Here is a 15,704-nt window from a genome sequence, read left to right as displayed (position 1 = left end):
AGAATGGAATGGGGAATTAATCATTTGAGCTGCAGAGGCAACTAGATGACACAAGCACTGAATTAGAGAGGAACTAATCCAGTGTCCAAAGAAATTCACGGCAGCCTATCTTCCTTGGTATGCGAGAAGTTTGACACAAAAACTTGCAATGCATCTAGCTTTGCTATTCATCCCCAAGAATATCGTTCTCCAAAAAGGCAGTGTGTCCTACAAATAAGTCAGCACCTCTATTGAAGTATATATTCAGATATATAGAAAAAAAGCAAAAAGTAGTCTGGATTTATTTTACAATCCACAAAAGCTATGTGGGTTCAAGATTTAAATTTTAAATCCTTAATTATTTTGTCAAAGATTAAAGGCTCATTAAGGATTCTTCTAAATTCATACTACCAGCTACAAATTCAGGAAACTATTTGGCATCCTCTGAACAGATCCTCACATCTTCAGATGCCAGACCCACAAGATGTTCTGTCACGCAACAAATAATTGTTGTAAACTTCATTTTGGCATCGGCATCAAAACAACTATTAGCCCTGCAGCTTCAAGTAGGGAAGGAAAGAGCTTTAATTCTCCTGTTTCAACAAATCTCAGTAGCGTGACCTCATGTTACCTGGTTACATTGGGCTGATCAGCCAGTTGAAACAAAGCTCTCCTCCACATTTAACCTCCTAAAGAAAGTAATTAGCATGGCAGAAGAACACAAAATTCCCTCCCTTAACTGAAATCCTTAAATTGCAACATCTTAATTCACCCTTTCTGATGCAAGGACTCAGCATCTATCACTCTGCTTACAGCTCATCAAGTTGTAATTACAAAGACATCGGATGATTCTTTACACTTCATGAGAACAGTTGGGAGTATCTTCCTCCTCCTTCAATCTGACAAAGAGCTGTCAGAAATTTGACAAGGAATTTCTCAGGAAGATCCTGTTTTCTTCACCCTGGGATTTTTAAGTGACTGTCTTCATTTTTATAATAAAAGCTTTCCTCCTTCCATATGGGTCTTAACTAGAAAGGTAAATTTGAGCCTCACTTATGTCTATCTTCTTTATTCCTCACTGTCATTACAGCAATCAGCCTTTTCTCAGGAAGAGATAGGCAAACTTGTAACCAAACCTGCAATATTCACATTCTATTTTAAGCAAAATAAAACTGAATTTCTTCCTCTTCAAATGACAGTGCATTTCTCTATATTCCACCTTCTGATCATGCTTCTGCTCCAAACATAACATCAGACACTATCTTAATCTTTCCAGAAAGCAAAGCAGCTGGTGTTGCTTCCCTCCTTTGAACTGAATCTTTTTATTAGTCTTGGTCTTTAAAGAAAGCAAAATTCCTAAACACTGCAAGAAATTTTATGAACAACAGAGGGTATCTAAATCCCCTCTTCAGTAAAATCAGAGTCTGCATTAATTGCTAGCCCTCCCTGTTGAGAAAAGCAAGGAGAAAAGTCAGCTGACATCAGCTACTTAGCAGTTCATTTCCTACGGTCTCACTTGCTGAAAACGCATGAAGGCATCCCTATGTCTTCAGTTAAAAACACTGTTATCTGTGAAGTAGAAAAAAGCATGCAAATCATTCTCTTCTTCCATCCGTCAATGAAGAGAGCTACATTAGTGGAACCTTTAAAGAAAAATGCTGCTGCAGTTAAAACTTTACTACAGCTACTTTACATTATTCATACTAGTGTAAGTCTGAAGAACAACATACAGTTGTACATTTTAATATGACTGCCAGAATACAGTCTTAGTAACGTAATTTTTAATTAGAACACTACTTTTTTTTTTTTTCTCACAAGGAAAATATACTAGATAGCCTTTAATAAGATGTTTTCTTTTTGAAAAGCTTGCTTTATTTTGCTGCATTAAAGCCATCTCTTACAAGCTTCAATCAGTTAGGAGTGTGAGAAGAAATGGTAGAACAGCAGAGACAGCAATTGGTGAGACTAGAGGACAAAAACTGTACAAGTGGCAGGATGGAAAATTTCTCCAATGAACCACCAAACTAAAATGTTAAAACCAAAGACAGGATGGAAATTTATAATATTTTCCTTAATGTTTCTCCCAAGAAGAACGGAGACACGCCTAAGACTAAGATTTTTAAAGAGTAATAAGATTACAGAGACAAGCAAAGTGGAAAAATCCAGTTTTAAGACTCTCTGGATCACATCAATGGAATAACAAGACTTTAAACAAATGAGGTATCAGAAGTTGTGTGTCAGTTGCACATCAGAAAGAGACAATGGCACTCTGTCAGCTGTAATAAAATTAACATTCATGAAACTGAGATACAATGAATATGGAGCAGGAGCACAGACCAGATGGCTCTGGAGAACTCAGGAAGGAACAAACAACCTAGAGAAAAGTATTTGGAAGAAAGTAACAACTGTCGTAAGTGGTACGGAAAACTTCAGCACCTAGGAGTTACTGGGATTTGGAATGAGAAAAATACTAACTGTAAAAAATGAACGATTGCACCTGGAGAGATACAGACATCATCATCATCATCAGATGTACTCAAAGCAAACCGAAATATCCAGTATTTTCATAAAACATATTCTTCATAATATTTTCCCTGAACGTAGGAGACTTTGGAGGCTTTTTAGAAGGCTCCAGGCATATGAGTACGGAACACAAAACATTATTATGATCAGATTTCTCTTTCACTTCCTGAATTGTAAGGCACTAAATCAATTCCATAGATTATAATAAATTACAGATCCTCAGGTTACAGGAATTTAAACCGGGCATGTGAAAGGAAATCCATCAAGCCAAAAATGCATAATGAGAATTTGCAAATCAAAGATAAAATATTAACTAACTTCAAATATTGGTAATTTACATATTATACATAGGAATTGAGTTTCCAAAACACAGGAAGCATGAAAGCCAAGAGGCATAACAAAATCGTATTAGCACTCTGTGCAGACATCTGGGTACAGACTGAAGTCAACTACAAAGACATTAGAGACTCTGAAAACATGACAGTGCTGTTAATAGCCAATACATCTGCAATACCTCAGTGGGGTTTTTATACTTCGGTTTATGTATAAACATACCATGTTTCTTCATGTTAGAAAGGGAAAACAGAAATTAAAATCCAGCACAAGCCAATGAAACACATGAAATCCACTCTAACAATGTTATCTACATGTCGGTGTCATTTAACAGGACCACATACTTTAAATAACCCATATTTAAGAACAGATGATCTGAAAATGATACATGGGATTAAATCCACTCACTTGCTAGGTGAGCAAAAGTTGCGTAGATCTGCTTTGTGACACTACCGTAAGTGATGGTGGAATAAGTAGTAGAGCTACAAGTGGAATTTTAAGAGCAGTGTTGGTGGCAACAATGTCTTACTTCATTACTACTTCTGGAAAGTGGGACTATTCAGTTTAAGTCTAAAAATATTCTGCATCACCTTCGCGTTTCCCCGTTTCTACTTATGCATTCTTAACAGATCATTATTTTTAGAAAGTCATTAAATGCAGACACTTCTGATGTATTTCAGGAGGAAATGGAAACTCCATGATTGCAGTACTGTTCACAATGGTGGCTAGCCATCCCCATCATAAACATCCAGTCTTCAGAATGGGAGTCCATATTACAAGTACACTCCTATTTTTCTTTACTGAACTTTATAAATCCGAAAATGCAAAACAAAACCAAAACAAACAGACAATGCGAATGGACTAGTTTTCTCAAAAATACTCAAAACCTATATATGAATAAAGGTTCTTACACTGCATATGTTGTGCCATAACCCAGTTGTGGAGCAGCCTGTAGTTTTCCACAGACCCTTTCACCATTTCTACCAACAAGTCATAAGCAGCAGCCCTTGAAGAATGTGACTTGCATTTTGGCTGTTGTCTGTCTTTCAAACTTGGCAGCAAGAACAGAAGATTGAAGATGTCTCTCAGAAACTCCTGTAAAACAGTTCAATCAGTACGTTTAGCAGCTTGAACACATTCTGAAACGACAACAGTCATGTATTAACAATCTTCTAGAAACTTCTATAGACTTTTTAGACCTCTATCATTTACAGAGCTTTCCGACTTGTATACAAGTTCTGAATTACGCATTTCAACAACTTACTTTACACTACATAAAGTGCGCTGTAATGGTATTATAGCCTAAAGAGAAGCATGTCCACTGAAAAAGAATGACAAATTATGCTTGATTCATGATTGATAATTTGACAAACCACACACATGTATTTTTAATAACTTGAAGACTAGTTTCTCCTAGTGAAAGACAGCACATAAGCTTAATCACTCTACTCATTTGAGTTTTATGAATCACTAATTAATCTTAAAACATGCACTAAATTATGTACCATGTGTACTGTAAGTGTATTTTTGTATTGTTTCATGTTCGGAATATTAACTCAACTATGAAAGGCACAAAGCATAGCTGTACCAAGTCAGGTTGCCTTTGGATGATAAATACATATTACACACTGTTATTTATCTTTACTGTCCCAGATTAATACACTAAAAAAATGAGATAGATCTGTCTAAGCTTCAGTACCTTCAGTAGCCAATTTAATTCAATACAATTAAACGAAAAGTAAAATATTAAAAGGATAACAAAAAAAACCCCACACCACCAAAAAAAAAAAAAAAAGATCTGTACAGGTCTGTAAGAACAGGTGGTCATACTCTTCCACAACTACAGCACCTTCAAAGAAGTGCAGAATGGTGAAAAGGCTTTCCTCCACCTTTCAGCTATGAAGTGAACATTACTAATTAGTCATTTAAGCGGTATAATGAGAGACCATGAAAGAAGAAATTGAGCAGAATTTATAAAGCACTATTTTAACAAATTTCCTTAAACAATCAGCAATTCATGTGCATACTTTATGTCTAGGGCTGATGACATGATCCATAGCCTACACTTCACTACTTCTGTAAAATGTCTGCAATCTTAACAAACTGTATTTAATCATTAAATCATATTAGTAGTGTATCATTTTAATTGTCTACATAATCAGACAATAAATCCTCTACGTCTGTAGAATTTTGATTGCCTTTTTCCCCCAAAGATCTCTTCTTGAATTTTTTTTAGGGACAGAATTCCTCCCCCATTTGTAGAGCACAGGCTACCAATCCAGCTATTATATTTCATTGTACAATTCCTACACTGTAATTTAAAAAATGTTCTTCCTGAATTTCCCCATTCAGGTATATTCAGTTAAGAAGCCTTTTAACATTAAAAGGCAGGCTCTGCTGTAAAATCTAACTCAATTCTAAATATTTCAAAAAATGGCCTTCTGCAGAGTACACAGCAAAATCACCATAAAAAGCCTTGCTCCAGCATGCAGGGAAATTCCTATAGTCTTAATATAAAATCTTATAACCAGGGTCTTATGTCTATAGCTGAATATTGTGGAGAGGTCTTCTGGCCGATAGAGTTAAACAGAGTCCTTCCAGATTTCTCCACACTTTGGAGAAAGAAAATGCATAAAATTAAAAATAAATAGATACCTGACTTCTTGGCAGTTAGCGCTGTATCGGGGGGACAGCAGTCTGACTCCTTTTCATTCCTAACCGTATGTGTCAGGTGTAGATGTTACAGCTCATCAGCAGACCAGCTGCCACTACTAAGTGGAGTTTTAGATTGTGCTTTCAGCTGCAGCCTAGTGCTCTGCTGCAGCCTTTTTCAGACAGGTGTTTTAACACACCAGCCACCTTAAGGTGTCCCAGACTAGAAAAGCAGTAACTTCAGGGATCTGGATCTATCTTTTTCTGATTAAAATTCTCAATCTTGTATTTGTGCCGATTGATTTCTGACATGTTGGAGCAGGGAAGACAAAGAACGCTACAGATGATTTTGCCCAGAGACTAAACGCAAACCCCCAATCTTGTTAAAAATATATCTCTCTACCATCAAAGTGGCCTTAAGATATACATTTCTAGTGAAGATGTGCTAACCAGTATATGTTAAAAATGTATTTTTGTCCACTTAGTGGAGAATAAGGCAGGCAGTAATTATCTATAAAAGACATCAAAGAAGGTAGATTGAGTATCCATTGTTGTCACAAAATGCGACCTTTAAAGTTTGACAATATTTGTCAAACAATAATTTTGTTTACTTAGTAAGAAAAGGAATCTGTAGGGAAGAAAAGGCACGGCAGAGCATCAGAATCCTCTGGGCAAGTCTAAACTATCTTCAGTATTTGCCAGTGTATTTTCCTGGATATTTTTTCACCACCCTTTGCTCAGAGGGAAGCATGTGGTTTCACAATCCTGTTCTATTACATTGAACACAATGCAAAACTCTTCACTAATTGCACTTTATAATGTGCAGTTAATAAGTATTCTTAATTGTACACAGAATTTAAAAAAATTAATACTAGATCATGACTTAGTCTCAGAAAATGCACTAAGTCCTTGTCTCTCAGCAAAGCCAAATTCTTTTTGAGAAGTTTGTTGTGGATACTGCTCTGTTCACATTCATCCATTTTTCAAATAAAATTTCTGTCCTCCCTATGATATACTATGTACATGCAACATACTTTAGGATTCTGTAGAGTATCACTCCTCTCTACTTAAGCTTCCCTTTTGTTTTCTTCTTATACTTTCATATATCCAAGCTACATAAATCTGATCTTTGCATACTTCTTCTATTTTAATTTCTCCATCATCTTCCACACTGCACTCTGTGAATCGAATTCTTGCTCTAATTTAATCTGCAAGCTCTCCATACTTGAAATACAGTTATTCCAGGAGAATTACATAGCAGTAGTCTTTTAAAATGCTGTCAGCAATGTAACTTTATGTTAGGTAGTGCACAGTGTGGATACTATTAAAACTTTTGGACAGTAAAATTACCTTCAGGGCCATCTTATGATAACAGACAGAGTAAACAGACAGGATATATACAACATAATTGGATACAGGGGACTATTTTCCTTGTGAAACCTCACTAAAGTCCAAACATAAGCTCAGTACAGTCTGTAGAAAAAACCATGAGTTTAAATTAGTTTTTACACCAAGCGAAAACATTAGTTTAAGTCAGCTTTTACACCAGGAATTTTTATTTTTCTTTTTTTTTTTAGACAATGTGGCCCCAAAACACAAAGTAGAAATTTTTTAGCAACTTCCCCTGCCTAGCCACTCTCCCATCTTACAAGCACAGGTGGAATGTAATATTCTTGTAACAGGTGTCTGCCACTGTTTAAAGATAACAAATGAAAATAAATAAAATTTCTAGGCTCTAAGAACTCTATCCTGAAATTAAATATAGTTAGAAAGGGAAGGGACTGTATGTGCTACTTTTTAATAAAGGAATGATATGTGTGTTTTTATCCATCATCCTAAGGCTAGAAATATGATATACTCTCATATATTGAGTGCTGAAATCAAAATCGTGGAAAACAGGTGAAATGAAGAAAGTATAGTAACAAGAGATGACACTATTTTGATCTCTTTGCCGTCTTTCAGTGTCCTTTTCTTACCTGGCCTTCGCGAGAAAATTTAAAGGGTGGTTTGTGCTTAATAACACTTGTTGCAAGACGAAGTAGTCCTGTAAGTCCATCATCTTCTATATTACCATCTTGATGGTCAAGGATTTCTCTGCTATATATGCACATATATACAAAAGAAATGTTAAAACTCTGTCCCACTAACAATAAATATAATGCAACTTACAAGTGAAATTACTGTTAGCAAACCTTACCTCCGAATGCAGTCAGCAAGATGTCTTGCTAGTGCATCTAAATCAAGCAGTGTCGTCTGATTAAAAATAAAGAAAATGGAATATAAATGGAAAGTCATTATGTACTTCACAAATTACAACTTATAAGCCTAGTCTGAAATGATGGTTATGCTTTTGGATGAAATTTTGTTATTGCACCCAGAAAAGGAGAGCAAGGCAGGGGAGCAAAATTTTTGGCTCTACTGGGAACATCCAGAGTCAGGAGAGGACAAGACTTTTCTATGCTGGAGAAATTAGAATTAAGGTTTTATCCTCCTTCCCTTCCCACACTCCTGCCACAACACTGAGAATGAACTAGAGAGATTTATGTAGGGCCACCAGCCAGCAACAAGCAGTTGCAGAGTTTGCCCAAAAGGTAACTTTAAGCCTTTAGAGATGCTTCAGAAGTTGTGAATAAGTTTTCTAACCTGTGCTAAGTGGCTGTTAACTGAATGTTTTTCCTCTTTCAGCTTTAGTCAAATACTTGATTGCCCCCCTCCTTAGAGTGCATTGAAATTATCAACAGTGAATCTCACAGATAATTACAGTATTCCCAATGTCTGTTACTTTCACCTAAGTTCACATTCTTTGTGTATTATACCCATTTCCCCCTTCTTGACTCTACAGGTTCAGTATCTGAAGTTTCCTTTGACCAAGAGCTACTAAATACACAACAAAGAGTAGGGAAAGCTGGGAGATGGGAAAGATCCAAGAGCTGTTCACAGCAGTTCACCGTATCTTAAGTAAAAACGCCTCATACTGAAGCAAAAGTGGTCTGAATACCCGAATTTGAAAAAGGAAACATTCATATGAATGCAAAGCAAAACCTACCTGACTTGCATCTTTGACATGTATGTTATCAATCAGTTTGCAGAGCAGCCAAAAATATTCCTTACAACCTGGTCGCAGCACTGTTTCCTCTTCATAATCCTCTATCTGTGAAAAGAAATTGCTTTTGTTCTGAAGTACATGAGACAAAATAACTGTGTATTTAAAAAAGTAGTAAACACAGTAACTGTTACAAGAATATTACTTCCTTCAAGCTCCTATTTAAGATAAGCCAAGTACAACAACAATGACTTTTACAATAGTAACAGTGCGTGTTCTCTTTTCCTTCTGCAATATTTATTAATTTTCTTGAAGGATTGTCAGGATGATCTGCCAGACCCTTAAAAAAAATTTAGAATAGTATTGACTCCATCCTACCCATTGCAAACTGCAAAAATGTTCAGTATTAGACTAGATAAAACATGAGAAACTTTGGCTGAATTCAACACCAGTTAGTACAACTCTAATTTTAAACTCTTCTGAAAACGAGTCACATAATGCAAAATCTTCTGTAGATTGTTTTAATGTAGCTTCAGTTTTTTTAATATCAACAGAGTTTAAAACGAAAGCAGACTTAAACTGAATGAACCACTCTCACCTGAAATCAAATGCCACACAGGGTCACAAGAACAACTGCCTGAGACACCCAAAATCCAGGTTCACAATTCACCGCCATACAAGTGCTCTCCTTCAGATCTAGCTACATCAGCTGAAGTTAGCACAGCCTCCCCTGATGTGCATTGCTAGGTCTACAATCCCTAACTGACTTTAGGCAAAATCGTCCAGGTTGGTTCAAACCATTTCTATTAACCTGCATACCATTAACAGTGAGAACTCCTCCTGAAGTAACTTTGACAGCATCCACAGAATCTCTCCTATTTAGTAGAGCTGTGAGGGCAATACTACTCCAACAGAAAACCAGCAGCAATTGACTGGGGAACAATAACATTCAGCCACAACACCAGAGGGTACCTATGTACACGTAAAACAATGTACTGGTTTATTTATGGACTTACCTACATTTAAAAGGGAAATCGAGGCATATATTGAAAACACAACTGTTATTCCCTAACAGTGTGTTACGTGGACACTGAAATTCCAGAACAAGAGCACTTCCTAAATGCTATTCTGCATTTCTCCAAGCACAGGCAAGCTCTAAATTACTGTAGTGTCACAGCTTTAACTACTTCTGTGAAGTTTCTGGAAGCATCTAAACCAAAAGCCTTAATATCTCAGTGTATCAGAAACACCGTGTCAGACATAATGATAATATGTGGTATCATTTTTTTCTTTTTACATTAACAAAAGTAAGTTTAAATAGATCTTTGATAAAGTCTTATAATTTTTTAAATTCTTACCCGGATCGGTTTCAGAGCTTGAGCGTCAGGAAGAAATTTTAATAACGTTGATGCAGCCAGCAGCAGAAAGGATCGATTAATTGAGTCTCCCCCATCCAGACCAGAGAGAGATAACTTGTATAAACCATTGCAAGACTCATGGCGAACGGCAGTCTTTATGAAAAATAAAAGAATTAAATTATTACAGACATTATTCAGAAGATTTGTTTTCTTTTTTTTGACTTTTCTTTCATGTGTACATCATTAAGTTCCTCTCATAATACCTATCAGGTTATCAAGGTAGAATATGTCGTTCTAAAAACACTTATTACAAATAACATACATTTAAATTACTTACAGAAAAACGCAAAAGATACTGTTCTAACAAAAAAGCTGATTTGTCTGTGCCGTCTCTTGAGTTACATATTTTCTACAGTAAAGATTACAGCCAGTTACTAAAATAGAAAATACCACATCTGGGCAAATTAGGGAAATCTATGTGATGCTGGAACCTACACTTACTCATTCCTAACTATATGGTTAATTTGTTTAATTTCACTAGAAGACTTATTTTCTTCTTTCTTTTATTCTTTTCTTAAGAAAAATATCCCCAGACTATCTGTAATCCAGCTTTGGAAGTTTGCACTCTTTTTTTCCCAGGGTTTTTAAATGGAGTCAGCATGTAAGCTTTTTCTGTGGTTGAGTAATAAAGCAACAGACAATAACTATCACATCATGTCTATATTGCACCTTTAAGCAATCACTAGTAAATACAAACATTTTCTACTATACATACCTTTATGCAATTTTCAAGTTTTTCTTACATGAGAAAAAATTACTTAAAGCTAAGCAAAGATTTGGTAATGATGAACATTTTTATATCGATTCTCATTCACCTCATTTTGTGACAAAAAGCGTAGCTGAAAATATAATATAATGGGGGAAGTATATTTAATCCACGTTAGAGGGCATCACCCAGAAATTTCAACAAATTACAATGAAAAAATTACCTTCAAACAGAAGCCAAGAACAAAGATGAGAGTTTATAAACTGGTTTGCAATCAACCACAAATGTGCCATCTTACATGGTACTTTAACTACAAATGATTATTTCTTAAACAGGATTGCAAGTAACTGAGTCAGATCCTGCCTACTTTTAGCAGGAAACAACATGTTTTGAATTTAATGGAAGCTTGAAACTGAAGTTAATCTTGTTCCATATTATGAACTAATTAGTAATACACTAACTTCTCCTTGAACATACCTCTGGAATAAGAAGGGTAAGTTTCTTTAGCCAGTCTTGCAAATGATCACTATCCGCCAGACTGGATTTCACCAAGGAACAGCAGTGAGCCCAACTCACCAAGAGCCACATTGAATAATGGGTGACTGAAAGGAAATAAGGTAAGAGTAAATCACGCTGTAACTAACAAAAGAGGCTTTTTAGGTCGAAGAGTTGCATAGTTCTAGCACATACGACATTTACTTCAGTCATACTAACCTACAAGACTAAATCCTTACTGGCATGTAAGATACTACCAAAATTCAGAATTTCACCAATATGCTTACTAAATACTGACCGTTTTACTACTGATGACAATTAAATTAGATTACTCTAAGTATTACCAATCTGGGGCACAATCCTTTCCTGCATCTCTACTTCTTAAGCAGTAAGCTGGTACTTTGCTACCGGGTTGCATCATGTCTTAACATGAACATTTCTCTGGACTAACTAATATCTGTTCCTTTCTTCTCAACAGCTAAAAGTATGACGTTAGTAGGTGACACATAGCATTTACTGAGGATTCAAGTTCACAGACATGAACATCCGCAGGGGAGAACAAAGTGGAAAAGCTGAAGGCAACATATAAGCCTAGAAGGACATATCTATATTTATGCATGCCTGTGCTGTACTTTTGACAATTACTGTGATACAGACTTAATCTGACACAGGTCATTTAGACCTTTTGTAAGAAACCTCCAGAAGAGGGATAGATGGGGGACCTCCAAGGAATTCTGGGCCCAGAATGATTTCTGTAAACGAGAATAAAGGTGACTATTGGCAATTCTATCATGGTGTTATATATGCTGCTCTCTGGAAGATAAGAATACAGCTGGTTTTCCTAGCAAAAACAGCTCTTCTGGAGACGAAGGCATAGCTACAGTACAAAATTTCAATTCATATAAAACAATCTCCGGAGAAGGAAAGCCTCTCTGCGTATTCCCGCCTAGATTATAACAGCCCTAAAACTACCAAGGAACACAATTTTATAGCATTCTAATGGTGGAATAAAACAAACATGTAATTTGTTATCTTCAATATGTTTTCATTACTATCAGTTCATAACAGATAGCTATTTTGCAGCACTAACCTTCATGTCTTGATCTGTGATCAGACTGAGCTTTCAACACCCTGAACAGGAAGAAGATAAAGCCATTTGAACTTTATCACAGAACGTAACAGATTATCACTTAGAAATACAAGTACACACAAGTACCAACACAGTTACTCTTAAGTACCCACTAAGAAAACTAAGATTTTAATCTTAAAAGAATTCATTTCTTGCAGTATTCAACATTAGCAACAACAATAAAGCTATGAAAATCTTCAAGCCATGCCCTTAAAGCCTTGCTGACTACAAGATAAAGTCAAGAAGAAACACCCACAAACCCTCTATTTTATCCAAAAAAGAGAAGATGTAAAACGGAACTAAAAACTGAAGAAGAAAGCTAGTATTCTTCATAGAGAACCGCACTTTGAACAAACAGTTGCAAACTCTAGACAAATTTTAAGTGTTTGTATTTATTTACTTACATTTTTATAAATTACAATAAAAGGTTATGAAACCAAAACCATATTGTATATATTTAAAATTATTCCTGCAACTCAACTAGAGGTTAACGTTAGGCACACTTGCAGACTTGACTGGAAACGCTCTGAATGTCCTTAACAATCTTTTAAAAATATGGTAAAAACACACTATCTGTTACTTGGAATCAAGTAATTCTACAACACCAAATGCAGCAAAAACCCTGACCCCCCCACCATCAGTCCGACTCTGTCACAATGCAGTCTTACACAGAATTGCTTTTCTCAGGACAAAAGGCAAAAAGGACAAAAATCCCTAACAGTCCGTTTCTGAAGGTAAAATTTTGCCTTCAGTACATGCACACTCGCTAAAACAATAAGCAGCATTTCAGTAGTAACAAGCTAATGTTATTAGGATGGGAAAAATAAGTCAAAACTGGCAGATGACTAAGCAGCTTAAAAGTGAATTAATTTTAATTTCTCCTTTACGCTGCCTTGAAATTGAGAATGCTAATTGCTACAGACAGAACAAAGAAATAGTTTTGGCATGAGAATTTATGAGAGCATATCATATATATTTTGTTGCTCCATGTCTTATTCCCTGACCATTGAGAGCTCTTGCCACTCTCCTGGCTCTCACTCCTCCTATAAAGGTAGGATAACTACCAGAAGAGGTGACTAAGAAAAGCAAGTCTAATGCCTATAGACTTAAATTTCTGATATGGGTGTTAATAGGGGGACTACAACTGAAAGAGCTATTTACTTTATTTAAGCAGCGATGAAAATGTGCACACTTGATTAGCTTTATTACAAAAATAAAAAGATATTGTACCTAGGTGCCAAGTTGTCATATGTATAAGCAACTGACATAAGTCGCTGAATCAAACTGGTTCCCTGGACAAGTACAAGAAACACCTTTAAAAATTGAAGTCAAAAGAAAAAAAAAAACAGTTAATATAACAACAAGCTTTTTGATCTGTTTTTAAATTATACACACTGTGTGAATCTAAAACAAACCCACCTGTGTAGAGGGAGGAAGAGCAAAAGACAAATCATAGCATCTCCATAGTTAAAACTTACATTGTTTTTTATTAAAGCAGATCTAAAATCCCGTGTTTCATCGACTAAGTCTAGATGCTAAAATTTCATTCTATTTCTCTAAGAAAGACAATTTAACTGAATAGAAAAGTCAACCATTTATTCAATCCTTTTAGTAAAAACACAGTATTTTTTTAAAAGCATAGACTATTCACTTCCTGTTAAAAATCTTAGGCTTGAGGAGACAGGGTTGAGGATGAGGTTGGATAAGTAAATTTCACTCATCTCTGTGATCAACACATTTTATTGGCTATACATTCACTTAAATTGTTCATCTTTAGAGAGCCTCTGACAGGCTACACAGAATTTTCAAATCAAAGTCTGAAGAAGGTCTTATTTTAAACAGCAAATCCACTGCAGTCAAAAAATATTCATCAATGACAATTAAAAATTTGAAACCAGTTACAGAAACTGGTAGCAGCATTTACACATAGCCAATGTTGAAAAATTTAATACGTTTGATAATTTCCCTATCTCATAGTAGCTTTGGCAATTTAGGGATCTGTTTTCTCAAAAATACCTAATACTTATAGAATAGTTAAGGTCTTTCCACGTATAAGAATGACAAATGGGAAGTTTGGCTCCAGCTCACAGTTCAGATCTCCACTTTCTGGCAATCAAAGCTGGTCCTGTGCCCAAGAGCAATCAATTTACAGTGAACGCATCTCTGATGCGAAAACACTACATTTGCTTGGTCTACATTAGGAAACTAGCATGCAGGAATCTGGTAGGAAGGTTTACAGGTTTAGGTAAGTTTACTATACACTCACTCACATATCCTTCGTAGAGTAAGTTATTTTAGTATTTACTAAAGGCATCTAAAATGGATTTAGTGAGGATGGGGACAGCCCATATAACAGGTTACCATAAAAAAAGGAGTAATTAATTTGGAAAACAAAATCTAAGAAATAGGGATAAAGCACTGGAATTCTGAATTCCCAATTCATGTGCCCACCAATCACCAAAAAACCTTTTGGTTCCATCTTTTAAAACTGCCAGTTTTAAAGCAATTAAAATACTTTTTAGAGGAGAATAACATGTAGGATATAGATTAATATTAGTAACTTTTCCACTACCTTATTTTATTACCAAAATAAAGGCTTCACACAACAAAGGAGTCATTTTTCTAAAGTTCACAAAACGGACACACTTTGTGGGTCCATTGTGTGTCCATCTCTTACCTCTGTTAAACGAGGTATATGAAGGCCCTTCGCATGGTCACTTGCAGTCTTCCTTGATTTGCCTGGCCACGTTCTTTTTCTGTGACTCTCTGCTACGCCAGACCAGGCAAAGACATCATGGTAAGCTAAATCCAGATCTGAAGGATCAACCGCAAACTGGCATATAAGCTTCAGCAAGCAAGCAAGACAGTCTAGCTGCCACTGCGAATAAGAAGAAAATTAAATTTTATTTTTTCTGAGATATATTTTACAAATAATTCTATCCCTACTATGGAATTTGAAATGAAAAGCTTAAGTAAGGTATAAAGGACAAATAGCTAGAACTAACTGGCAAAACCTCACCAGAACAGATACTAAAGAGGAAGGGTATTATAAAAATAGCTGCTACTTATAATGAAAACATTTTCATGATCTAGTCCTATTAACAGGTGCATTCAAGACATTCTATTATTCAGTGCATGAAATAACACAGAGGAAATAGTACAGGAGTTAAGCTCAACAGTTAAGAGCCTTTCCTGCATTGTATTCAACTATAGCACAGGGTATAAAGTATGGTATACAGAAGTGCTTTCAAGTTGAATATACTTAACCATGCAGAGACAATACATACTAGTTTAATAATACCCTTTTGTATTGTAACATCTCTTGTTAGATGGAAACCACTGATCCATTTAGTAACTCTTGAGATCAGTTTTCATGGCTCTCAGCTGTGTGGCTATGGCCAAACATAGCACCTGCTCAGCTCCACC

The 15,704-nt window shown here is 35.7% G+C and overlaps 1 protein-coding gene across 8 annotated transcripts in view; it reads right to left on the bottom strand.

Moving 5' to 3' along the window:
• Nucleotides 1–15,704, bottom strand: part of USP34 (ubiquitin specific peptidase 34) — a 140,726-nt gene that overhangs the window by 43,026 nt on the left and 81,996 nt on the right. For 7 of the 8 annotated variants that reach the window (XM_072857477.1, XM_072857483.1, XM_072857482.1 and 4 more), the window contains 9 exons: nt 14,956–15,156; nt 13,509–13,591; nt 12,240–12,280; nt 11,132–11,256; nt 9,889–10,041; nt 8,534–8,638; nt 7,685–7,740; nt 7,464–7,584; nt 3,747–3,930 (listed from right to left, as the gene is read on the bottom strand). In XM_072857477.1, coding sequence (XP_072713578.1) covers nt 3,747–3,930; nt 7,464–7,584; nt 7,685–7,740; nt 8,534–8,638; nt 9,889–10,041; nt 11,132–11,256; nt 12,240–12,280; nt 13,509–13,591; nt 14,956–15,156 — 1,069 coding nt within the window. The remainder of the gene's footprint in view (nt 1–3,746; nt 3,931–7,463; nt 7,585–7,684; nt 7,741–8,533; nt 8,639–9,888; nt 10,042–11,131; nt 11,257–12,239; nt 12,281–13,508; nt 13,592–14,955; nt 15,157–15,704) is intronic. The other variant, XM_072857479.1, reaches the window with a different exon arrangement.

Source organism: Ciconia boyciana, chromosome 3 (genome assembly GCF_034638445.1).
Source record: "Ciconia boyciana chromosome 3, ASM3463844v1, whole genome shotgun sequence".
Taxonomy (NCBI): domain Eukaryota; kingdom Metazoa; phylum Chordata; class Aves; order Ciconiiformes; family Ciconiidae; genus Ciconia; species Ciconia boyciana.
This window is presented reverse-complemented; position numbering and strand designations above follow the sequence as displayed.